At 39.8% G+C, this 27,909-nt stretch overlaps 1 protein-coding gene across 2 annotated transcripts; it reads right to left on the bottom strand.

Moving 5' to 3' along the window:
• Nucleotides 1-48: 48 nt before the first annotated feature.
• lrr1 (leucine rich repeat protein 1) lies at nucleotides 49-27,160 on the bottom strand. 2 transcript variants are annotated; one of them, XM_080202478.1, is made up of 5 exons: nucleotides 26,963-27,160; nucleotides 17,884-18,077; nucleotides 17,697-17,795; nucleotides 3,185-3,912; nucleotides 49-1,434 (listed from the first exon to the last, which is right to left on the bottom strand). In XM_080202478.1, the coding sequence occupies exons 2-5, from the start codon at nucleotides 18,070-18,072 to the stop codon at nucleotides 1,182-1,184; spliced, it is 1,269 nt and encodes a 422-aa protein (XP_080058604.1). In that variant the 5' UTR covers nucleotides 18,073-18,077; nucleotides 26,963-27,160; the 3' UTR covers nucleotides 49-1,181. The 2 variants fall into 2 exon arrangements, with proteins under 2 accessions (XP_080058604.1, XP_080058603.1); XM_080202477.1 differs by lacking the exon at nucleotides 26,963-27,160 and adding an exon at nucleotides 18,374-18,703.
• Nucleotides 27,161-27,909: the final 749 nt, after the last annotated feature.

Here is a 27,909-nt window from a genome sequence, read left to right as displayed (position 1 = left end):
AACTAACTAACACACACACACACACACTTCACCTGCTATTACACTTGGATTTTATTCTGCAGTGTTTTAGGAGATTAACAAATCAGTGAATAAAATTGGTAAAACCAAGCATTGCTGGATGCAGACAATGAACATGTACTGAAAAATGGATACACAGTTCTGTGTGCCAAATGTTATTTATGAAAAATGTGATGTTTCCGACAGGAAGTAAAGCTCCAAATATATAACTTGTGGTTAAGACCTCACAATTAGACGTTGTACAGTGTTGGCAATGAAACTGGTTAAATGTTGAGAAGTACGGATTCACATATCTTCACATGAAAAGGTGCTGCTGAAACTGGAAAGTGCAGATATTTGGCATCTTGAAACTAGATCTACTATTGCCATTGACTAAATTGTTAACACATCTAAATTGCAAGACGCAACACATTTTCCCTTTATAGAAAATCACTTATGATAAAACATGTGAAATACAAAATTGTACAAAGAATTAAAAATCCCAAGGATGCTTCACATTATAACCAGTCTTAATATTGGTCCGTCTGGTGTAATTTTAGTGGAGCCAACACAGAATTAAGTTAATTTTTATTAAATATAAATGACAATACTAAATACACTGGAACAAATTCCTTATATATTACAGTGTCATCAATAAAAAAGACAACTGTAATCTTCAAGCTTAAATACTGCTGTAGGAAAATGATCCAGCCAGTGATCTATATACACTGAATACTGTTATGTTCCTTTTTATAAACTATAGTTAAGCATAACTTAACTTTTACACAATTTCATGGTCCACATCAAATTTAATTCTTTAAAAAAGGATTGTAAACAGCCTCAAATACTAAACTTTTTCTATGAAAACAGGCTTAATGCAAGATTCCAAAATATAGCACCCAAACTGCTGAAAATCATTTCAACTCAAGACATGAACCTTAAAGTTAAAAGTTCAGTCCCAGTCACCGATTTGGAGTTTAGATAGTTTGTAGTGTTCTTAAAATGGACATTTTCTTCAACTTCAGTCACCATAGGAATATGCACCAAGGCTGGATCTGATGGCTGAATACCATCAAGTACATTCATGAGGATTTTGCTCATATCTCACTAATACAAGTTCTTAAAATTAAAGCGTCTTGGAAATATACTGCAACCTATCATTTACCTACAATATTTCACACTGATCATCTGTTGCGTTGTTGATATTTGTCAAGGAACTCAGAGTAGCAGGTTAACGAACAGAAGTAACAGAGAACTGGGGCCTCAGTGCCACCCATGTTGTCCACAAGAACTACAGTATGGGAGACTTGGTGTAAGTTCAGATTTACAACCACTTGAATGAAAGAGTTCAAGCAAGGTCTTCTGCAAAGGCAGGTTTTAGTCAAATCCAGATCTTGACATAGGTGAGCTGGAAGCATATGTGGTCCATAAGCAATTCTTTATAAGAAAAGAAAATCTAGTTAGTTAAAAAATACATCAATAGCTAAAGAACAAGATATAAAAGGAGCGAATCTCAAATGCAATACATGTAACAACTCCATCCCAGGTAATTTTGCTGATGGGTATAATTCAAAATGTAGTGAAGAAAGTTGAATACAAACTCTCAGTTTCCACATATTGTTATATGTTTACGTAACAGAATGTTGAGTGCTCCAGGTTTAGCAAACTACCAAAGAAGCAGATTGTGCATTCTGAAGGATTTTGCTTAAAAAAACCCTAAGGCAGCTCAGAATCTGTACTATTGGTATATCAGCTTCTTAGGTCTGAACCCAAGCTTTCCCTAATACTCAAACTATCCACCCTCATATCAAATGCACAACATTCATCTTGGGCTTGGGAGAAACCAACAACTTTCAATGTAAACAGAGTACCTTCAGTTTGGCAGAATCTACTAAATTCCTGATTCTGGGAGCTGCAGTAGGCTTTGCTAAGTTCTCACCCACGGGGTGGTGAATGTATGGAATTCATTACCACAGAATGCAGTTGAGACCAAAACATTATCTGATGAAATTAGATATAGCTATCGAGGCTAAAGTGATCAAGAGATATGGTGGTGAATTTGATGATCAGCCATGATCAAAATCAATGGCGGAACAGGCTCAAAGGGCCAAATGACCTACTCCTGCTTTTAGCTGTGGTGGCATTGCAGATAATTTGCTTTGGATTCCTCAGGCTGTGGTTGATGGTTCGTGTGGGCTGTCAGAGGCTATGAAAATTAACCAGATTTTTCAAATCTTCATTGTTGCCCAGCGATCCTGAGACTAGACCAGCTCTGATCTATCCCAGAGTCCAAGGTCAAATAACCTGCTGACAATTGCTGTCTGGTCGGTAATACTGCTAACATCCGACCCAAAATATGAAACTGTCTGCTGGGTGAAGAATATTGTGGGAGATATTTGGGGTGGCACAGTGGTTAGCACAGCTGCCTCACAGCACCAGGAACCAAGTTCAATTCCCAGCTTGGGTCACAGTCTGTGTGAAGTTTGCACATTCGCCCCATGTCTGTGTGGGTTTCCTTCAAGTGCTCCGGTTTCCTCCCACAGTTCAAAGACATGCAAGGTTTGGTGGATTGGCCATGCCAAATTCCTCTTTAGGTGTCAGGGGGACAGCTAAAATAAATGCATGGGGTTATGGGGATACAGCCTGGGGAAAATTGTGGTCGGTGCGGGCTCGATGGGCTAAACGGCCTCCTTCTGCACTGAAGGATTCTATGACAGAATAGTAGGGGAGGTTATTCTTCCAATCCAGAGGGACGTTAAAAATGTGATAATACGTTTTGCTTTGGATTTTAAGTAAAATGTTCTATTAATTTTTATTCATCGAGCACCTCTTACAGTCAAGAGTTTTCTGGTGTTTTTTTTTGCTTTAAAGTGATAGCTAGAAATAACCTCAAAGTAAATTTGTGTTTAGAATCAACACTGTAGTTGGCAGAGAAGTAACAGAACTCTGTGAATCATTCAGTTGCAATTCTACAGCAGTGAACAGCTGAAGTCACACTGCTTCATATCTGTTGTTTGATGTTCTTCTTCTGTGCTGCAATACAAATAATCCTTGTATAACAATCCAATACTTGGCTGAATTTAAAGGGAAACATATTTTTAATGTGGTCAAAGTGAAGCTGCTGCTCAGCGAATGGGATAAGCCATTATTAAAAGCTGCATCTACTTGTTTTGTTAAAATGCCTTACCTGTAATTTACTGTTGCTCTTGCTGCCATCTCTAATAGGGTCATTGGAATCTGCAGTTGAATTGTTGGAGCCAATGGATTAGGTTGTTCAAAAAGATTTCCAAATAGATCCACATTCTCAAGGCACAACTTCTGGAAATCACATGGAAGATAAGGCAATTTGTTGCGTGCTGCCGTGAGGAAGCGAAGTTTAGTTAGCCGCCCAATCCTGTAAGGAAGCTGGAGTAACTCGTTGTCATCAAGCTTTAGATGAATGAGCTCTTGTAGTTGACAGAACTGAACAGGCAGAGCACGCAATCTGTTGTGGCTCAAATCTAAAAATTGCAGAGATTTCTGCAAAGTGGAGCTACACAACGTAACACTGAATGTCTCCAAGTGGTTATTGTGCAAAACAAGCTCAGACAGACAAGCGAGATCTCCGATGGTAGCTGGAAGTTTGCGTATATGGTTATTGCTAAGATCTAGCTTCCGCAGTTTTCGAAGGCAAAGCATACGCATATCCACACGTGCTAGTTTACAGTAGGACACCTGAAGAAATTCTAGAGAATAAGGGAAGTTTGTGGTGAGAGGATAATCCTTTCTAGATGTGATTACCATTTTGGCTTTTGGCTTTTCAACTTCAGTGGTCTTAACTGGAGCCAGAGTGGACAACGATATAGTCTCTATTTCACTACCTCGGTGAGCCAGCCTTAAAGTGGAAAGGAAGTTCTTCAAATTATTGACATCTGCCTGTTAACAGAAAATATATTTCAATTGTTAATGGTTTACATTACATTAAATGTTACCTTCAATTTTTTTTTTCAGCATTTCAATTTTACACATTAAACTGTGCTGTACCAGATTCCTGAAGATACAATATGCTCTTACTGTAAGATTGCTGATAAGTTGGTCTTTCTCATTATTAGTAATTGAAGCCAAGATCAAACTTTAAAACATTTTTCGTTAGAATGTACCTTTTGTAAAAATGAGCTTCTGTAAGAGTGTTAGCCACAGTAGTACATTTCAATCTTTTCTCATTAGAATCATATAACACATAACGAAAAGCTAATAATAGCAATAAGACGAGACCAGGTTTTCTGTAGACTTGCATGAAAACAATTAAACTGTAACTGACCTTTACATTCATACTGTCTAAGAATTATTGGTTATCTGTTTTGTATTTATCCTGCTTTAAGTCTACGTTAAGCACTACTGCAATGTGGTAGGTATTTATTCAGTTAAACATGTGTTGAAACAAAAGCTGAGTTTAGCCTATGGCACAGTAGTATTCAAACTGTAATAAGATTATAAGTAAGTAGTTTATTTGTGACCAGTCTTTTGAAATGATTATTGAGATGCTTCAAGACAAATAATGCACTGCAATAATAATAGAAATTAGTAGTAAAGAAACGCTTGGCCTTTATTTTCTGAGTTGCATCTCTACAGCAATAACTAATATTTGAACTTTATAACCCAAGTACTATTCCACTGAATTTTCCTAATTCTTCTCATGAAGATAATAATTCATGTTGTGGCATGGTTCAATGATTGCAGTTAATCTTCCCATGGCCATTCTCTATAGAGGAGTTTAAAAAGGCCATTTGACTGCAGGATACAGCATAGTCTATTCCTAATCTTGACCATACATTTAACTGTTATGTAGAAATCATGAATAAGAACATTGCTTGTTTTTTGCCTCCTCTTCCAGGGTCCAGTGGCGGTTTATTGAACATTTGCACCTGCCTTTTTCAAAGGTTCTTATTAATCACATTTTCCGTACACAAGGTTTTCTGCATCAACAACACAAAAATGAATTCACATTCAAAGCGGATTTCCATCGTTTTACATTGCACACATCTATAGTCATACATAGATCCCATTTTTAAATTTTGTTTATGGATGTGCGTGCCATTGACTAGGCCAACATTTATTGCCCATCTCCAATTGTCCTTGAGGTGGTGATAGTTGGCTGCCTTCTTGAACCACTACAGTCCATTTGGTGTGGGTACGCCCATAGTGCTGCGAGGGAGGGAGTTTCAGAATTTTGAGCCAGTGAAAGAATGGTGATACAGTTTCAAATCAATACGACGTGTAGCTTCGAGAGGAACTTGCAGGTGGCAATTTTCCCATGCATCTGGTGCCCTTCTTCTACATGGCACAGATTGCAAGTTTAAAGTCGCCGTTGAAGGAGCCTTTGTAAGTTGCTTACAAAGGAATGGTACCCATCTTGTAATGATACACGTTGTTGCCACCATGTTAGTGGTGGAGACAATGAATGTTTAAGGGGGTGGATGGGGTGCTAATCCTGAACTTAAAGATGAAACATAAAGAACGCAAGAACCAGGAGTAGGCAATTCAACCCCTCAAGCCTGCTCCGATTCAGTACGATCATGGCTGATCTAATTTCAGCCTCAACTCCACCTTCCTGCCCACTCTCCATAACCCCACAATCCATTACTAATTAAAAATCTGCCTACCCCTCCTTAAATTTACTCAATGTTCCAGCATCCACCGCATTCTAGGGTAGTGAATTGCACAGACTTGCGACCCTCAGAGAATTAATTTTTTCTCATCTGTCTTAAATCTGCTACCCCTTATCCTAAAACTATGACTTCTTATTCTAGATTGCTCCACAAGAGGAAGCGTCTGCTTTAATCTATCTTGTCAATACCTTTTATCACCTTATATGCCTCAATTAGATCTGTTTTCTAAGAGGTAGAAAGTACAGGTCTAAACTGCTCAATCTCTCTTCATAAAACAAATCTTTCATCTCTGGAATCAATCCAGTGAACCTTCCCTGAACTGCTTCTAATGTCACAGTTCGCCAATGCCTTGTACAGTTGCAGCAACACTTCCTTACTTTTTTACTCTATTTCTTTCGGTACAAATGCCAAAATTCCATTTGCTTTTACAGAATCATAGAATCCCTAGAGTCCAGAAGGGGTCATTTAGCCCACTGAGTCTGCACCGACCCTCTGACAGAGTGGCTTATTCAGGTCGTCACCCCAGCCCTTTCCCATTGCCCTACACATTTACCATGGCTAATCTGTCTAACCTACACATCCTGGGACATTAAAGGGCAATTTACCATGGCCAATCCACCTAACTTGCACATCTTTGGACTGTAGGAAGAAACTGGGCACTTGGAGGAAACCCACACAGACACGGGAAGAATACGCAAATTTCACACAGTCACCCAAGGCCAGAATTGAACCTGGGTCCCTGAAGCTGAGAGGCAGCAGTGTTAACCACTGTGCAGCCCTGCATACCAGGTTTCTGTGACTCTTCCATGAGGACACTCAGATCTCTTTGCACCAAAGTGGGCAGACTGCCTCACAGCGCCAGGGACCTGAGTTTGATTTCTGGCGGAGTCTGTATGTTCTCTCCATACCTATGTGGGTTTTCTCTGGGTGCTCTGGTTTCCTCCCCTAGTGGTTAGATGCATTGGCCATGCTAAATTCTCCCTTAGCATACCCAAACAGGTGCCGGACTGTGGTTATTAGGGAATTTTCACAGTAACTTCATTGCAGTGTTAATATAAGCCTACACGTGACACTAATTAAAAAAAACTTTTTTAAAACTTTTAAATTCCTGAACTCTTACTCCATTTAGGTAATAAGTTGTCTTTCCATTTTACTCCATGCGACTCCTGCATTTAATCTTCAGGCAGCTTTTTCTAATTTACTGGATATCTTTTTCCAATCGCAAATTATTTCCTCCAAAGTAATAAACTCTCTTGCTGCTGCACAATTATATGTCTTCTTGGTGAATGCTAGAACTATCATTTTAAAATAGATCTGCAAATTTGTTATTCTTTCTCAAAGACATTGTGACACACATTAGTATTGTCTATTGGCTGGGAGAATGCCGATAGAATTGGCAAAGGAAAAATCTAAAACTGCTCCATGTCTACCTCCAAATTAATGTAGTTAGTGTAATTAAGGGATTTAATAATCACAATGCAGACTGACTCCTGAAAAACTAAGATGGATTTTTACACTAGGTATACGAAAAACTTTGTTCTTTTAAACCATATTTCACAGGGTCAACTTTTATGAGACTATACACTGTGTGGTGAGTTTGATGATCTGGAATGCACCACCTGAAAAAGGGTGGTGGAAGCAGATTCAATTATTTTAAAAAGGGAATTGGATAAATACTTGAAGAAAAAAGTGTGAGAAGAGTGGGGAGTTGCACTAATTGGATAGGTCTTTAAAGAGCTGGCACAGGCACAACAGGCCAAATGGCCTCCTTCTGTGTTGCATCATTTTATAAGTTTACGATATCCACTGAACTGGATCAGAAAAAAAGTTTAATCTCACCAAAAGATTGGCATTTCTGCTTCTTCAGCACTCTCCAATAAATGGATATTTACAATTTGGGCCCATCAACTGATTTATCCCCAGTTAAGGCTCCAACTTAGCATCCCATTAATGATTTATATACATTTTATCCACGATTAATTTGGCCTTTCCTGGTGGGAAGGGTTTTTGTTTCAAATATTTTCAAGTGAAACTAACTAGTCTTGTTCAATTCTGTTCAACGATCCAGTTTTGAACTATTACATATGAGTGAAAGCAGACAATAATTAATGTGAAGCATAAAGAGACATGAAAACAAAACACTTTTCATCCCAATCATGGACTATGCTATGAATCTTGATGGATTATTTCATCAATTAGTGAATTCCTTATAGCTGAAGTTAGAAATTGGCAAATGATACAAGTTTAAAACCACCAGCCGTCTTCTAACACAGAAGTAATTCCAATAATTCAGTTTTTAAAAAAAAGACAAGATTAGAAATGATTATTAGCAATATTAGCAGATAAACACTCAACATATTTATGCAACATTCTACTGCATATTTTAATTAGAGAATTAATCCACTTAACATTGTTTTCATCTGCCTATGTACCCAAAAATGTTTCTCAAACTTTTTTTCGATGACCCACTTTTACCAAATGGTTCCTCTGTTCATTGCTAACATTAGTACTGTTCTGTCCTGTTGTTGGCTTAGCAGAGCAGCTAGCGTTCAGATGCAAGATCCTAGCCAGTAGGTTTATCAGCTGTTGGTACCTCTGGCCCTCTCTTTCGAATTACAAATTGATCCATTTCTACAATCCGCTTATTAGAAAGGAAAAGCAATTAAGGGCCAAGTGAATCGACACCAAGTGCATGAACGGGGCGTTTACTCTTGCCTCATGTGGTCATACACTGTACTGCAGCAAGAATTTACCCAAAGAGAAAATGGAAAAAAGGTCAGGCGATCTTTGGGGATTATGTTTGGCGACCCATTTTTCAACATCCTGTGACCTATCCACACGTCACAACCCCCACTTTTGAAAAACACCGCAATGCTTTATTCTCCAGGTGAACTCTGATGTTAGTTTGCAGTGTTCTTTTCAGCTGTGGCTCAGGCAGTAGTACTCTCACTTCAGGAGTCAGAAGACTGTGGGTTCAAGTCCCACTTTAGGACATGATCATAAAACTCAAGGCTGAAGCTCCTGTGCAGTACTTAAGGAGTACCAATGAAGATGCCATCTTTCAGACGACAAGTTAAATCAAGGCTCCAGCTTGCCCCCTTGGGTCAATGCAAAACATCTTTTGGCATTTTTTTTGAAAATCCTAACCAATATTTATCCCTCCATTAAAAAAAAATCACAAAAACAGATTATCTGTTTATTATCACATTTTTGATTGTGGGAGCTTGCTCTGAAAATTGACTGCTGGTTTTCCTACATATCAACGGAGGCTGTACTTCAAAAGTATTTCATTAGCTTTTTTAAAAATCTGATTTATTGTTGTCACATGTATTGGTATACAGTGAAAAGTATTGTTTCTTGTGCACTATTCAGGCAAAGCATACCCTGTTCATACAGAAGGAAAGGAAAGGGTGCAGAATGTAGATTCGCAGTCATAGCTAGGGTGTAGAGAAAAATCAACTTAATGTAAGATACAAGAGTTGGAGTAGAGTTTTAAAAGTGTGGAATGAGAGTAAAATATAGAATTAGGGGGTATCAGGCAACAGCTGGCAAGAGGTTACCAATCTTCGGCGCCATCTTGCTTTGGGATGACTTGTGTTCATGAAAGGTATAATATCAATGCAATTGTTTCTTTCCCTTCCCTGTGAATTGAGGTGGTCTGGGTCCAGACTGTACTCATATGTGGAGATGCCGGCGTTGAACTGGAGTAAACACAGTAAGAAGTCTCACAACACCAGGTTAAAGTCCAACAGGTTTATTTGGTAGCAAAAGCTACTAGCTTTCGGAGTGTTTGCTGCCCCTTTGTCAGGTGAGTGGGAGCTCGATTCACAAACAGGGCATATAAAGACACAAACTCAATTTACAAAATAATGATTGGAATGCGAATCTTTATAGGGAATCAAGTCTTAAAGGTACAGACAATGTGAGTGGACAGGTTAAAGAGATGTGTATTGTCTCCAGACAGGACAGTTAGTGAGATTTTGCAAGTCCAGGCAAGTTGTGGGGGTTGCAGATAGTGTGACGTGTATCCAAAATCCCGGTTGAGGTTGTCCTCATGTGTGCGGAACTTGGCTATCAGTCTCTGCTCAGTGACTCTGCGCTGTCGTGTGTCGTGAAGGCTGTAACCAGGCATTCAGCCTCTGATCTTCGGATATGCGTTCTCCAAGGCAGCCTTCATGACACATGACAGTGCAGAGTCGCTGAGCAGAGACTGATAGCCAAGTTCCGCACACGAGGACAACCTCAACCGGGATTTTGGATTCATGTCACACTATCCGCAACCCCCACAACTTGCCTGGACTTGCAAAATCTCACTAACTGTCCTGTCTGGAGACAATACACATCTCTTTAACCTGTGCTTAATGCTCTCTCCACTCACATTGTCTGTACCTTTAAGACTTGATTCCCTATAAAGATTCGCATTTCAATCATTTTGTAAATTGAGTTTGTGTCTTTATATGCCCCGTTTGTGAACAGAACTCCCACTCACCCGACGAAGGGGCAGCAAGCACTTCGAAAGCTAGTAACTTTTGCTACCAAATAAACCTGTAGGACTTTATCCTGGTATTGTGAGACTTCTTATTCAGATTGTACTCCAGGTACTAAAGTAAATAATCTGTGCTGACAGTTCTGTGGTATATGGAAGGAGTGTGACATTGTTGGAGTACCACTCTTTGAGGAAACATTAAATCAAAATCTCATTAACCTATTGTAGAAGTTCAGATGGACACGAGAAAAATAATCTGACTGTAGGCTTTCATGGTGTTAAAAAAAATCAACATTTGTCCTTCATCATCAACCTGAAATTTAACTGACCCAGCCACATAAATACTGGGGTTAGTTAACAGAGTGGGCATTTTGCAACAAGTGACTCATTTCTTCGTTCCTAGAAGCTTTTGCGTCACCTACAAGACACAAATCAGGAGTGTGATGAAATTGTCCATGAGTGCAGCTTCAACAACACTCAAACAGCTTGATACCACAAGTACAAAGCAGCATACTTGGTCAGCATTCCACTAATGTTATAAATATTACTCCCTCACCATTTATGGCTGCAATGTATACTTGCCAGGACTTCACTTCCCAAACCTGCAACCTCTACCACCTAGGAGGAGGAGGATTACAGTGCACGAGAATAGCGCCAATTTCTCTTCCAAGTCATGAACTATTAGTTATAAATATATTACTGATCCTTCACAATCAATGGGTCAAAAATCCTGAATCTCTTTACTAAAAGCATCATGGGACTATACTCCACGGACTGGAAATGTAGGTTCACTTCTATCTCAAGGACAATTAGAGATGGACTATCCCATGAATGAATAATAAAAAAAAAATCACAACTAACTACAAGTAACTGATTATTCATCTCGCTGTTTATGATTTCCTGTGTATGTAAAATAGCGGTCTTATTTGCCGATATAAACATTCACTACACTTCAAAATACTGATTGTGTGAAGTCCTATGAAATTGGATATTGTTCTACATAAATGCAACAATCTGTTGAGTGTGAAATCATCAATAAGTTTGAAATTCTCATGAATGCAACACATGTATTGTCAATTCAGGTTAACTTGTAGGCTTTATAAATTCATGTAGCACAGGTGTGAAACTGATTTATTTTCAGATTTGTTGGTGCCATGTCAAAAAAAGTGCACACATTAGATTTAACGGTCAGGCTAAATTGCTCCTTAGTGCGCCATGTTGTGTAAGTTAGGGGGATTAATGGGATAAATAAATGGGGTTATGGAAATAGAGCCTGGGTAAGATGCTCTGCCAGACAGCCAATGACCAAATGGCCGCCTTCGGCATTGTAGGATTCTAAAGGTTCTATGTAGACACTGTGGTCACACTACAATTTTTGATTTTGCAAAGACTAACTGGGATTCAAGACAATTCTTTAATCTACAGAAATGGTTGCACAAACTATATGGAGTTAACCTACTGAACAAATTTTTATAGGTCAAATAAGAATATGTCAAACATGATTGAATTTCAACCAGGCAAGAAGTACATGTTCAATTGATTATAGTCTGTGATACAATTAGGTAGAAATGTTGCTGTAAAAACAAGTCTTGGCACAAATACCTGGTTCATTCTGTTTTCAAATTGTTTTCCCATTTTGAAGATATACAAAGGGTAATAATGTAGTTAATAAAAATTTGCACAATTTACATTTCATGCCATTGCTTTGATTCCAAGATTGTTTTCTTAAAGTACTTGACCAGGCCAATTCAGCAGTGATAGGTTATTGCACTGGAATGTAAAATGATTTTGCAGAGCTTTGAATGTAAATGCAATAACCAAACCTGCAAAGAGGAGGACTGGGAATTAAAAAAAAGGCAGCTCCTCAACTAAAAAGATCTACCCATAAATAATCAATTTGACTATCTATTTCACGTGAAGCTAACTAAAAACTCGCCACAGAAGACAAATCTAAGCTAAACTTAACTTGACATTAAAATGTTAAATTAACAATGCCAGACAATGCATTGCTTACATTTTGGCAAATATCAGAGGTATTCAGAGATGTTGAATTTGCTGCCAATTACTAAGAAGTCTAGGCTTTATGCCAACACCAAGTATGCACTAACAGAAGATCGAGGCACATGGTGACTAAAGAAGATAAACTTCCAAAGATAAACACCAGATATGGTGTGAGGTAGTCAACAAAACACTTGCCTCAAAAAATTCCATTTAACTATTGAGTGTACCACTTTCATGCCCTAGATAACTAATTTTAAAGTCATATTCCACAGATTGAAAAAAAGTCCAAACAAAAGGAAATTCTAAAAGTAAATTTAACTATATTACAGCTAAACTTTTCAAAATTCAGAAATCCCAGCTACTATTTTGAATACTTTTCTAAATTGCTGTCATACCATATTAGTGTGGCAGAATATCTATCATATTAATAGATATCACTTCTTGTGGAATGTCTGATCTGTACTCTAATCATGTCCTGTTAAACATTTTTTAGCATGTGTGTGCAATCTTACTTGCCAATTTTACTTTTAAGTTTATCTGGGTTAGTTCCATTTGTAGTATTGATCTTATTTTCCTTTTCAAATACCTTTATCTTTAATTGTTTATCTTTTTCTCATACTCCTTGCCCCCTTAGCTTTCCTGTCTGTTTCACTGTTTTTCCTTTTCCCTGCTGCATTATTTTAAAACTTAATTTGGTATCATACAGGATTCACAGCACAAGGACATGGGACTGCCAGGTAAAGGACAGCTGTGAAAGTACAATTTCCTTGATTGTGAAACACTCTAAATAGCTTGAGAAAATATTTGCCTTGAAGGGTTTTTTGGACAGCCTTCTTCAGTATAAGTCCAACAATTTTTGTCTTTATATTTTTGCAATATATTGAATCATCTCCATACTGACAGGCAACCAGAAAACAGAAGTTAGAGTCATCAACATTTGCAACTGGGGTATTTTGGAGAGAAGATGAATACAGTTGTACTTATCAACTGGTAGGTGTTTAAAGCCACTTCTACTGTCAGTTGCTTAAGAAGCTGGCCTTCCCAAATGCCCCTCAAGCATAGATGTCATGTTTTAATGTAAAATTGAAGTGCATATTTTCCAAGATAAGCATCCTATTGAGTACACGAAGCAAAATATTGAGAGCGGTGGATGTGGTGCTAATGAGATGGATATAATATATGAATATAACCAAATGGACATGTTTCATCTCTGCTGAGTACACTGACCAGAATACAGGATCATAATTCAACAAACTAGTTAGAAGAGCAATTCAACAAAGAGTGTGGTTTTAGCAACTGTTCAAATTACAGCAGATAATATTATTCAACAGTTTAAACCCTCTGTATCCAGGGCAACTGACAATATTGTATAAACGGAAAATATAGCAATGGAAATGTCACCTGTAGCAATCCAAGATAGCATACATGATCATCTCTACAAGACAAATCCCAGTAGTTCCTCCTACTGCTAAATAACAGGAATGCACCAGTAACAGTTTCCTTTTGTAGGATGATCTAGAAATAGGGAATAATGATTTAAAAATAAGGGGATCACCTATTTAAGACAGAGATGAGAAGAATTTTTTTCTCTCAGAGTAGTAAGTTTTTGGAACTCTCTTCCTCAAAAGGCAAATGAAACAGGTTCTTTGAATGATTTCATTGCATAGGTAAATAGGTTCATGATAAAGAAGGCAAAAGGTGGTAGGCAGGAGGTTATAGTCAGATCTTGTTGAATGGTGGAGCAGGCTTGAAAGGACAAGATTCCTATTTTTGCTTCTAACTCATATGTTCATATGTAGTAAGAGCAAGTGCATTGGCATCCAAAAAGGAAAGCAACTAAAAGGCCAATTTTGAAGGAGGTGCCAGTTGCACGTACAGCAGCATATTATCTCCTTAGTATATGCTACAAGATTAAGTCTAAATGTCACTCTTCCACATTCCCTGAAACAAATCAAATTTTACAAGATCCCTGCACATTATTGGTAGTCATACTTTGTCAAACACTTGCTCTTAGCCAACTAAAATTGGATGGTACAATTTTCATCCTCCACCTCAGAATTAGCAATGGTCTTGCTCCCAAGCCTCTTTCATCCGGCACCAGTTCATTGAAATGGCCAACTGTTATAAGCATGATGGAAATAGAATTGTATTTAAACCAGAGAAAGAAAAAGTAGTTTCCAGAGGAAGGATGCATGTCTTTGTTTTGAAAGGGCTGCTTTTGAGATTGCAAAAGGTTTAAACACAATTGAGAATATCAGTTTGTGATTCAATGCAGTTCCCATTGTGGGCAGCTGTTGACCATTCTAGATGCTTCCAATTTCCGTTTGGTGGTGATAGAGTCATACAAGGAGAGAATGGGGTGATTTGGTTGTTTTACCAACATTCAAAAGGATCTACTTGCAGTTTTATGCTGACTATTTCAATGTGGGGCCATTATTGAAAATTTGTACTTGCAGCTTTATTGCGGGCATCAATAGATTTATGTACATATTTATATTGTTTGTGCATAAACTACATTATAGCACAGGAAGTTGCTGTCCAACTTATTCTTCAACAATGGCAGTGTTAGCCTTGCTGTTACTTCTAACAGTAAGTCTGGATCAAGAAGTGACCCTCCCACAGCATAATGATTTTGGAGTGTAGTGTTAATTGACTCTTTTCAATAAAAAGTGGGCAGTAAACATTTAAATTGTAATATATATTTCTGTTAGGGCTGGAGGAAAATTTTAAAATAAGTGGCATTGTAATAAAATGGCATCATCAATTCAAAAATTTTGAATCTCCAGTTAGCATAGAGTACTTTGCTGCTGTGGACACATCTATCAAAAAAAAATCTAGTTTAAATATTGCAAGAAAACAGTCATAGGTACAATACAATTCGTTTTTTGACTATTATTTCTCATTTATAAAGCATGTCCAGTTTCTTTCTACACCATCTAATTTTAAATCTCCCTTCACCTTTGATCTACACCCTGTCTTTCAGGACATTCTTATTGGACAATGATATTCTCCCAGGCATCTGCTAATATCACATTTCAGCTATCAGGAACTGCTTCAACATCCTGTCTTGCCCATTTTTCTTCCATTTAGAAGATAAGAAATAGGTGCAGGAATCGACCATTCAGCCCCTTACGCCTACTTCACAATTAAATAAATGCACGGAGGATCTTTTACCTCAGGTACAGCTCACCATATTATCCTCACATCCTTTGATTTCTTCAGCATTTAATGTATTGACCTTGGTCTTGAATATACTCATCAACTGAGTATCCACAGCTATCTATGATCAATAATTCCAAAGCTTCACAAACGTTTACATGAAGAAATTTCTCCATATTTCACTTTAAATAGCTAACACCTTACTCTGAGACAGTGGCTTCCCAGCCAGGGGGAATCAACTGCTCTGTCAAGTCCTTCTGAATTGAATGTATTTCAATGTGGTAATTTCCCCTATTTCTAAACTCCAGAATATATAGCCGTAGTCTACTTAATCCCTCCTCATAAAACAATCACCCAATCCCAAGTGTCCTTTGTCTCATTCCCAAAAAGGCAAGCATATCCTACTTTAGGTAAGGAGAACAGAACTGTACGCAGTACTTCAGGTGTAATCTCACCAATGTTATATAAAAGTGCAGTAAGACTCCTTTACTCTTAAATACCTAGGCTTTGGTTATCTTTGCAAGAAACGTATTGGATCAGGTACATACACATTCTGGAACACTAACGGGTGCCCATGTATCAAAAGATTACAATTGATTCTCCCCCCACCCCTCCCCACTGACTAGTAACAATTCTTATTCAAGTAGCTATATACTACAAACAAAAATGGATCTGGCAATGCGATTAATACCTAGTTTATATTGAAGTGGATTCAAATCTTGGAGGATTAAATGAAGTAGACACCAAAATAAAGGATTGTACATATTACATTGCTCTAATTTAAGGTAGGAGTCTGTACTTCAAAGTTTAAAGGTACAAAAGTAACACAGTTGAATAAACTTGCTTAAAAATTTTGCATTTTCTAGAATCACACAAGAGAATTAGAAATGGTCAAAATCTGCAACTTTTAAACAGTACTTTTAAAAAAAAACAGTGCTTTCACAGTATAGTCAGGTTTATCGTAAGGAAACAACAGCCAAATCACATATAGCAAAATTCCATAAAAAGCAATAAATTAAGAAACAGATCATGAATTCCTGTGATGGCGGTTGAGGGATAAACATAGACCAGGTCTGTCCTGTTCTTCTTAAAATAGTACTGTGGGATTTTTTTTATATCTACCCGACACTGCAGACAGGCCCTTGCTTAATAGCTCATATGAGTGACAGCACCAACAGTGCAATAGTCCCTCAGTAATGCACTTAAGTGTCAGTCTGGATTACATGCTAAAGATTCTGGTTTTGGACTTGAATCTTGACCTGACTCAGAGACAAGAGAGCTGCTACCCAAACCATGGCATTTACATAGCATTTTCCTCAGCAGCAGGGTGGCACAGTGGTTGGCATTGATGCCTCACAGAGCCAGGGACCCTGGTTCAATTCTGGCCTTGGGTAACTGTCTATGTGGAGTTCGCACATTCTCCCCACGTCTGCATGGATTTCCTCCAGGTGCTCCAGTTTCCTCCTGCACTCCAAAGATGTGTGGTTTAGGTTGATCGGCATGGTAAATAGTCCCTTAGTGTCGGGTAAATAAGTGGGGTTATGGTGATAGGGCGCAGGTGGGATTGCGATCAGTGCAGGCTCAATGAGCCAAATGGCCTCGTTCTGCACTGTAAGGATTCTATGATGATTTCTCATACACCAGAAACATACATGATAGAAAACAGAAGTTGCAGAAAGTTTTGGAATGTGGGAAAGGTAGAGAAGCAAAGGTTTAGGAGAATAATTCCAGAGTGCTTGAAGACTCGACTACCGATTGCAGCACAGAAAGTGAAAATTCAAAGATACAAAGAATGAAGTGTGAGAGCTAGGAACCAAAATGAAGGTAGTTATGGTAGTACATTGGAGCAAGATCCTGGAGGCATTTGGATACCAGATTTTATAATTAATACACAAGGCAATAGGGACGAGAGTGGAAAAAGTATGTGGGACTTTCTGCAGGAAAGGATGCAGAATTTTAGATCTGTTGACATATCTGTACAGTAGAAATGAGAAGGCTACTGATAAGGTGATAATAGCTAAAATTTTTATCTGCACTGTGGCCATGAGGTAGGGGCACCCAAAAGAGGGTATTACAGGTTTGAAGCAAGTATCCCTGGTGATACATCAAAGCCAGGGTGTGAACCTCAGATCAGGTCACTCATAATGGAACCTGTGGGTTCGATCTGTAAAAAAAAAACAACTTGGGATGGGAGATAGGAATCAGTGCTTACTAGTGCTAACTTTTTATTGGCAATCAAACAGGATGACTTTGGTCTTGCTGATTTGAGCTGGAGAAGCTCTTCAGTCTTCAACATTTACTACTGTTACTAACTGGTCAAAGAATCACCTTCATTTGACATGTATTCCAACGTAACATGTTTGAATTAAAAGTTTAAATAAAATTATAAAAGATTCAGCCTGTACCTTACTGAGACAAACATCCACGGCTGGTTCTTTTAGCCTGATGGTTGCTTTTCCTTCTTCCACGAATTTGGTGAAAAACTGCTCTATGTTTTCTTTCAGCTGCCGAGAGATTTTCGTGAAAATATTAACTGGATACTTTCCAAAGTGCACTTGATTGATTTTATTCCACAATGTATAACTAACTCACCTTGTATTTACAGCCTGCTTTGTCTTTTAAGGTACAGATCAAAAGATGAACGGTGGCAGAGTTGTTTTTGATGCTTCTTTCGTGGTGTTTCCCCACAGACAGAACAGCTCGGTTTCCTCTCCCTCTGTTTCTCATACCGAAGGTCGGAAGCATCCGATTGATGACTTCCACCTCGCACTGAAGTTTCATAGTATCTGTAATGAGATGGTCACTCATTGAAGTCATAATTCTGGACATTGGAAGCACACAGCATTCCCATGGACGGCGACCACATAAACAAGTTAATAGTATGGATGTACTGTGTGCTTTCCTTCCTGATTGGTTGCTGTCTTGGCTAAAACAGCCACTGATAGGAGCCATAGCCTGTGACACAACGAATAAAGACCCCGTCCTCTTCCCTCCCCTTCCTTCAGCGAGACAAATCGCTGGCACAGGGACAATTACAGTTACAAGGGCAACACCCTCCAAGGGTTAGGAGATTGGAGCTTACTCAGTGGTAATTCTTGGTGCTTTAAAATCTGATGTAAACCCGTTTTGGGGTAGTGCCAACTAGGATAAAGTTCAGTCGCTTCAAGCTCAAACGGGCTCACATTCCAAAAGATGTCGTTCCTACTTTCCAGTATAAAGTAATTCGTGTGCTCCGTCTCTTTTGCCGACATGAAGAACTGCATTAAAGTTTCAATTTGTCACGTTCTCCCGAACTGACAATTTGGCTATTTAAAAAATTACGCAACATCCTGTATTTCAGAACTACGCACGTTTATAACGTTTTTGTCGTGAATCAAAGCATCGTTTTAACTACGCTTGAGTAATAGATATAATTTCCCACGTCCGGTGCAAGAGCTTTCAGTCACTATTTACATCTCGAAACCGCCATGAGAATCAGTCGTCCGTGCACGTAGTGTACTTTCACAAAGGCGGGAACAGCCCAGCTTTGTACCAGGGAACATTACTGAATGGACAAACAACGATTTCACTGCACGTTCTGCACGGGTTCGAGTTCAGTAGGGGAGGCACACAAAAGAGAAAAGGCTGCATAACAAAAACAAGCATAACTCAAATGCCACATATGTCTGACATAAGTATTTCACCAATACCCTTCTACACCGGTCCAAACCATTCATTTTGACCACGTTTTATTTATTGTGCGATTGTGGTTGTACCATGGTGAAACATCGACAATGCAGTCAAGAGGCAAGGACATTTCATTGTGATGGCCAGCGAAGTGTCGCGACCATGTGCTTTTAAAACTTACCACAGCTCGATAGATCATCTATATCTTATTTAAATAAGATGCATCTTCTACACATCTTAGCAATAACATGAATATTTTGACAAATTTGATTTTTAAAAATGCGTGGACGCAAAAATACATTCAGACTTCAGCAATAAAAGTCTTGAATAGCTTTTTATGGTTCAAGGTTTCTCACTCCCTGTACAGTATGGATTTCCTTTCCGTTGCTACTCCAGTTTGTCAATGTGCTTAGTTGCGTGTTAATATATACCCCTGGGAACAAGTGTATTTTCTAAACTGCATTTATTTTCCGGCTTATATACCTTGACAGCTCATTGCAAGATAACATTGTTGCAAACAAAAAAAAAATGAAACAGGAACCTTTCCCTGAGTTTTTTCGGAAAATTAAAATTTCAGGGAGTGGAAATGCTGCAAAAATGCACTTAGAAAACAAACACACAATTAAGAAGCCTGTAGTAAATCCAGTCTTACACAAACTTTAAATAAAACCTCCAATTGTCTTGACAAGTCAGTTAAGCACATCCAGGAGCAATATAATATTTTGTGACTTTAAATGGGCTTTTAGAATCTAGTACTTTCACCATCATTAGAACCATTTTCTCCTTTTAAACTGTGTAGTTAATGTAAAAAAAACTAACTTCTCAAAGGTATCAACAGTGGCACTATACTTTTGGTGTTATCAATTGGTGCAAGGTGCATTATTCGAATGGGCTGGCCTCCCAGCTTCCACCATCGAACTCAAGGAGTTGAATTTTCAGTTGGGTTTAGGGTAATCAGAGCAATTCTCAACTTTGCCCCAAACCCATCATCTTCTCCCATATTTCCATCTCCCAGATATGTGGGCAGGTAGGGTTTGGGTCTGTTGTCACCATGGACAGGTCTGAGGCAAGATCAGAGGGGCGTACATGCTGGAAAGGTTAGAAGGCCCGCCTCAGTTATCAGGGTCATCAGCCAAGGTATTCACACATTCTAATACTCAGTAACTTTCACCCATCCTCCCACGTCTCTCATGTCCCCCTCCAATAATCTTCATTGCTACTCATCCAACATCCACAATGGACATAGCTCAGGAACCATGTAATAGCAATAGCACAGTCTTTGAAATGGGTATGAAAATATTAAACATCTAACAACAGTCATTAGGCAGAATTCTCAGCTGCGCTCGCCCCAAGGTTGGAAAATCCCATCTGAGGTTAACAGACCTTTGCATAGTTCGTGTCCCGCTTGCAATGATTCCCATGGCAGATGGGATGGGAAAATTCCACCCATACAGTTTTACAGCACGCAGAGAAACCCTTCAGCCATCATGTTCACACCAGCCATTAAAGCACTTATCTATTCTAATTGCATTTTCTAGCACTTGGCCTATAGCCTTGCTTTGGGACTGCAAGTGCTCATCTAAATGCTTCTTACATTTTGTTTGAGTTCGCACCACTATCATCCTTTCAGGTAGTGAGTTCCAAACTCCCATCACCCTCTGGGTGAAAAACGTTTTGCTCACATTTCCTACAAACCTCCTGCCCCTTGAATCTATGCCCTCTAGTTTTTGACTCCTCTGCTAAGAGGAAAATTCCTTCCTATGCAAGTCCCTCAATCAGGTCCCCCCTTAGCATTCTCTGCTAGGAAAAGAACCCCAGCTACCTCTTGATAGCTGAAACGCTCCATCCTGGTGAATCTTCTTTGCACCTTCTCTAGTGCAACCAGATGTCACAGTATTCCAGCTGTGGCTTAACCAGCATTTTATATAGCTCTATCATAACCTCCCTACTGTCAGTCAATGCCTCGGTTATGAAAAATACCCCTTTGCCTTCTTAACCCAATATCTACCTGTCCTGCTGTCTTCAGAGATATATGGACACACACACCAAGATCCCTCTGATCTTCTGTATTTCCTAGGGTCTGACCATTCATTATATATTCCCTTGGTTTGTTGTCCTTCCAAAATTCATTACCTCACACTTTTCAGGGTTAAATTCCATATTCCACTGTTCTACGCATCTAAATCGGCCAGTCTATCTTCCTGTAACACAAAGCTTTGCTCCTCACTATTTATCACACTATCAATTTTTGAGTCATCTGCAAACCTATTATACCTCCTACATTCACATCCAGATCATTAATCTGATTTATTATTGTCACATGTATTAACATATGTAGTGAGAAGCATTGTTTCTTGCACGCTATACAGACAAAGCATACCGTTCATAGAGAAGGAAATTGAGAGTGTGCAGAAATTTAGTGTTACAGTCACAGCTAGGATGTAGAGAAAGATCAACTTAATGCAAGGCAAGTCCATTCAAAAGTCTGACAGTAGCCAGGAAGAAGTTGTTTTTCAGTCAGTTGGTATGTGACCTCAGACTTTTGTATCTTTTTCTCAAAGGAAGATGGTGGAAGTGAAAATGTTCGGGGTGCATGGGGTCCTTAATTATGCTGGCTACTTTGCCGGGGCATCAGGAAGTGTAGACAGAGTTGATGGATTGGGCTACATTCACGACATTCTGTAGTTCCTTGCAGTCTTGGGTACAGCAGGAGCCATACCAGGCTGTGATACAACCAGACAGAATACTTTCCATGGTGCATCTGTAAAAGTTGCTGAGAGTTGTAGCTAACATGCAAATTTCCTTAGTATTCTGAGAAAGTAGCGGCGTTGGTGGGCTTTCAACCCTTTCTACTTCGTCCCTCTTGATGTAGATGGGGGCATGTTCTCCTTTACGCTTCCTGAAGTCAATGACAATCTCCTTCATTTTGTTGACATTGAGGGAGAGATTATTGTTGCTTCACCAGATTCTCTCTCTCATTCCTGTGTTCTGATTCATCATTGTTTGAGATCCAAAACATTACGGTGATGTTGTCAGCAAACTTGAAAACTGAATTGGAGGGGAACTTGGCCACACAGTCATGGGTGTATAAGGCGTATAGTAGGGGTCTGAGAACACAACCTTGTGGGGCACTGGTGTTGAGGATGATCGTGGAGGAGATGTTGTTGTCTATCCTTACTGATTGTGGTCTGTGAGTTAGGAAGTTCAAGATCCAGTCAGAGGGAGGTGCTGAGGCCCAGGCCACAGAATTTGGAGATGAGTTCTGTGGGAATAATGGTGTTCAAGGCTGAGCTGCAGTCAATAAATAGGAGTCTTACATGGGTATCCTTGTTGTCTAGGTGTCCCAGAGTTGTGTGCTGGGCCAGGTAGATGGCATCTGCTGAGAGTCTGTTGTAGCAGTAGGCAAACTGTAGTGGACCCAGGTAGTCTGGGAGGCAGAATTGATTCGTGCTATGACTAGCCTTCCTGTTAATACTTCCTCCCTCTCAAATGTTGTCACTCATCACTCAATCAAAATTATTCATTGTGAACATAAATCCAGACCCACTGAAAAAAGTTAAATACCCTCAAGTTTGTCATTCAGTTGTAAAAACCAATAAGCATCAATTCAGAAATGAAACAGATAATCCTTTAATAAACTATTAAAACTGTCAGTCAAGCTCTGTACACCCTGCTCTGCTGAGCAGTTTTTTAAAGATTTTGAAACTGCTTAGCTATTGATTTCACTAGTGTTTCCCCTCAGAATAATTAAACAGTCTCTTTAATTTGCTTCTTTAAAAGTCCTATTGATATGTAACAAGGTCTCCAAAATCTAGGTAATTCAAGACACATGAAACTTTTTTTTAGGCATTCTTTCATGGGAAATGGGTGTTGCTGCCTAGACAACATTTATTGCTCAGACTTAATTGCCCTTGGAAAGGTGATGGTAAACTGCCTTCTTGAACTGCTAGAGGTTTGGGTGCACCCACAGTGCTGTTAGGAAGGGAGTTCCAGCAATAGTAAAGGAATACTGACATTGTTCCAAATCAGGTTGGTATGTGGCCTGGGGGGGAACTTGCATTCGATAGCGATCCCATGCATCTGCTGTCCTTGCTCTAAGTGGAAGAGATCATGCATTTGGAAGGTGCTGTCCAAGAAGCCTTGGTGAGCTGCTGCAGTGTATTTTATAGACGATAGACTGCTGCCATTGTATGTCATTGGGGGAAAGAGTGAATGTTAAAAGGCGATGATTAGGTGCAATTTAAGTGGGCTGCTTTGTTATGCATGATATTGAAATCCTTGAGTGTTGTTGGAGCTACATTCATCCAGGCAAGTGGAGAGTATACCATCTTATTTCTGACTTACAAACATATGAATCAGGAGGAATTGGTGGCTTGGCCCCTTGTGCCTGCTCTGATAGTCAAGTAGATCATGGTCACACATTCCTGTCTACCCCAAATAACCTTTCATCCCACTTGTTAATCAAGAATCTATTTAGCTCCACTTTAAAAAACATCCAAAGATTCTGCTTCCACCACCTTTTGAGAAAGAGAGATTCAGAGACTCTCAGCCCTCAATAGGAAAAATTTCTCCTCATCGATCTCCATCTTAAATGAGTGACCCCTTAGTTAAAGATTTTCCGACAAAAGGAAACATCCTCTCCACATCCATCCTGTCAAGACTTCTCAGGATCTCAAAGGTTTCTATCAAATCATCTCTTCTAAACTTCAATGGATACAAAGCTCAATCTGTCCAACCTTTCCTCATAAGTCAATCCAACCATTCATGGTATTAGTCTAGTAAACCCACTCTGAATTGTTTCCAATTATGGCTTATAATTGATGGACAGGTTTACTCATCCAAGTACTTTCATATATTTTTGTATCCACAATGTTTATATGGCTGATCCAGCTCTTATCACGGAAGGAACATCATTGATGAAGCAGCTGAAGATGGTTGGGCCTATGACATTACCCTGAAGAACTCCTACAGTGATGTCCTAGGACTGAAACGATTGACCTCCAACAAAAAGCATTTCCCTTGAGCTAGGAATGACTCCATCCAATAGAGATTTTTTTCCTTGATTCCCATTGATCTGCTAGGGTTCCACAACGCTAGTCAGTCACATGCTGCATTGAAGTCAAGGGCAGTCACTCCCATCCCCTTCTTGAGTTCAGCTCATTTATCCATGTTTGCATCAAGGCTGAGGTCAGCAGCTGAGTGGCCCTGGCAGAACCCAAACTAAGCATCAGCGAATAGACTGTTGCTGATTAAAATTAGCTTGATAGCATTGTTGAAAACACTTCCATCACTTCGCTGATAAAATTAGAAATGACAGCAAATGATTTGAGAAGCTCCATAATATTTTAAAACAAAATATCAATACCATAAGACAGACAACATTGCAAAGATTCTAGTTACAGCCACCAGAAAAAAGTTCATATTTAGTACAAGGATTCTCATAAGCTTAGAAAAATATCTGTTTCTCAAACCATAATGTGACTATGTGCCTCTTTTTTGACATCATCCACTGGAATTTTAAACTTTTTCTTCTTTGGCAATGCTATTGAAGGTAGGAAAACTCTTAGAATGAGAGGTCTGTGTATTTTGCCTCTTGTAGGGGGGTCCTTATCAATAACAACTTGCATTTATGTAGCACATTTTAACAGAATAAAATGTCCCAAAGAATTTCAGAAGACACTGAGATACCCAGGTAGATATTAAAACAGATGATCAAAAGTTTGATTAAAGAAAGTTTTAAGTAGCATTAAAGAGGGGAGAGAGGTAGGGAAACAGAGAGGCTGAGGAAGGCAAATCCTTTCAGCTAAAAGTACTGCTGCTAATGAAGCATCACCGATTTTAATCAATTCTCAAGAGTCCAGAATTGGAGGCCTGCAGGGATCATGGAGGGTTGTAGGACTTTCGGAGGTCACAAAGAGATATGAAAACAAGCATGAGAGTTTTAAAATTAAGGTGGTGCCTGATAGGGAGCCAGTGTAGGTCAGCAAACTGAGTGGTGATGGGTGAATAGGACTTGGTGTGAACTGCCACCTACTTCATGTTTCACATGGACAGCCAGACAAAATGAATATGAACAGTTATACAACAGTCACCATACAATGCATTACTTTATTGAGTTAATATATTATGCTCCTATGCTGCCTAGCACCCAGATCAAAGTTTAGTGATTTTGTTATTTACCAATAAATCAAATTCAAGTGCTGAATTTGCTTTCAAGAGAACAATTCCTTCAAAATTTCAGCCAGGGATATACTATCTAGAGCACCAAATATGACGGTGACAACTCCAATCAAAGTTTTTGAATTTCCAGTTTTTTAATTCCAAATTAAAATTTGCAAAAGTTTTAGACTTAAATTTATTACATTCTTAAATTATAATTTGAGTGTTGCGTTGGGTAACTGATGAGAAAAAAACTTTCTAAAGATTGTACCCATTTGTGAGCAAATTCAACATCTACAATATTCAGAACATATTCAGAACTTTAGAGATTCAAATGAAAGTACACTTCAAAAGAAAACTTAATAGCTTCTCCATGGAGTCTCCCCTCTTGGGTGCATTTCCAGTGTACCTGTCAATCCAGGCATCACCCGTGTTCATTATTCAAACATAAGCTAACACAATGAATATCAACAAATAATTTCATAGGCAAGGGTATCATAGTCAAACTCAAACCAGTCATCACCAAATAGTCACATGAAAGACTTACAGATAGATTGTAGCTAGCAATCAGAAATGGAAACCCTGTCTGATAGTGCCTTAGAGTTAGGGAAGAGGGAGAGATAATTTGAAGGTTCCCATTGCTACTCTGTTAATATCACCTAACTCAAAGGCAGAGAACTTTCTTGAGCCAGTGACCAATAAATTCAGTGAAGCACAACCCCACTGAGGTAGTTCTTTTCCATACAAATGTTTGTAATAGAGCATTTCCTAATCTAAACTGAAACATTTGGAATAACCTATTTATTTCTAAACACAGACACTTGGTTGAAACATCTCCCAAATGGGCAATGGAAGTGGTGAAAGGAGGAGATGCTGTAACATTCCTACCAAATTTACTACAATTTATTCATTAAAATTAATTTGCTGGGATTGCAAAATGTTCACTAAGATATTGCAGTGAATAGTACAAAGTTATTAATAGCATTTGATTCTTTGAAATTTGTCTGACTAGTCTTTTTATTTTTATTTGCAATGGTTAGATTAATGTAAGTAAAATCTATTTGAATATTCATTTGAAATATAGAAATTCTAAGTCACTCACTTTGGTCTGGCAAGCTCATTTCAGGACCCCATCACCAGCCACAAAAGAAAATAAATCCAATGTACGCTACTCCAAAATTGGTCAAGGCAGTCTACTCCACCACATTTTTTAAGTTTATTTATTAGTGTGACAAGTAGGCTTACATTAACACTGCAATGAAGTTACTGTGAAAATTCCCTAGTTGTTGCACTCTGGCACCTGTCGGAGTACACAGAGGGAGAATTTAGCATGGCCAATGCATCTAACCAGCATGTCTTTTGGACTGTGGGAGGAAACCCACAGAGACATGGGAAGAACGTGCAGACTCCACACAGACAGTGATCCAAGCCAGGAGCTGAACCTGGGACCCTGACGCTGAGAGGCAACTATGCTAACCACTGTGCTGCCCATATATTCCAACAACATCAGAAGCGTTGCCATTGAGTAACATATATGCACAAGTTGCTTGGCAGTGGGAAGCAGAAGTGACTGGAGGGTGGAATCGTATTACTTGCGGAAAGTCCTTCCGTTGAGGTGTTGAAATTAGTCAGTTTTCAAAAGGAACACAGATCCTGCCTTTTCATCATTGCCATTTCACAAAGTATAAGGGAAAACGTCAATAAAATAAGAGGGCAAGTCATCTCAAAACACAACCTGAGAAGCAAATAAGGCTGGAAGTAAGTTGTCAGGAAGCAAACGTGTGGGGAAAGCTGCAAAGAAGGCAATGCGGAATGTAAAAAGTCCATTGGGACAAGACTTTCTCACCAGTCGCAGGCCGCTTGGTTAGAGATGAAGCACTGACTGACTCTGACTGACTGACTGACACCAGTTGACAAATGGCGGTTTATGAGCGCGGCTGCAGGCGGACCGCCACCTCCGTGGGGCATTGGACAGCGGGTCTGTGTATAAGCTCGGCCGGCTGAGAGGCGCTGCTTTCCCCTCCTATCCTCTCCCCCGGAGAGAGCAGGATTCCCCTCCCCCCCCGCCAACTCCCGGCGAAACCACCCAGAAACAAGCCGCCGTTTGGGAAACCCGCGCCGCCCGCCACACCTCAACACGGCGCCCGCCCATTGGCTCGGCCCGGTGGCAGTCAGTACCCGCGGGAGCCGCGGGCGGCGCTGCAGAGCCAAATCTCGCAGCTGCTGGAAAGCTGAGACAAAAAGAAGGCGAGCCAGCCCAAAGGAGAGAGGGCGGCCCAGTGTTTAGGAGTGCTACCTCACAGCAGGGTTCAAATCTGGCATTGGGCGACTGTCTGTGTGAAGTTTGCACATTCTCCCCGTGTCTGCGTGGGTTTCCTCCCCTCAAGGCCTACCCCAGTCGAATGTTGGCCCTGGGGGTGGGATTGGGGAGGAGCCGGGGTTAGTCAGCAGCGCCGTGTCGCCCGCTGTATGCCCTGCGGTGGGGAACTCGGAGTGGAAGGGCGATGGCCCCGAGGAGGTAAGCTGCTCAGCGGTGGGGCATGGGGATTGTTTCGCAGTCCACCCTGAGCAAGGCGGGGGACTCCCTCGTGTCCGCTACCGAGTCGCCCCTCATCCCCACTGGGGAACTCGAGACCTTTTTCAAAGACCATTCTGGTCGTCCTGCCAGTGCCCGACTAGCCCTCGACCGTTGGTCGGACCCGGCGCTGCTCGTCCGGTCCGTGCAGGCCTGCTCCCGGGCCGCGTCGGGCCTGACTGGAAAAGAGCGGCGTCGGGAACAGGAGCTCCTCGATG

The sequence above is a fragment of the Carcharhinus amblyrhynchos genome, chromosome 14 (assembly GCF_965287045.1).
Source record: "Carcharhinus amblyrhynchos chromosome 14, sCarAmb.v2.hapA, whole genome shotgun sequence".
Classification (NCBI taxonomy): Eukaryota; Metazoa; Chordata; class Chondrichthyes; order Carcharhiniformes; family Carcharhinidae; genus Carcharhinus; species Carcharhinus amblyrhynchos.
This window is presented reverse-complemented; position numbering and strand designations above follow the sequence as displayed.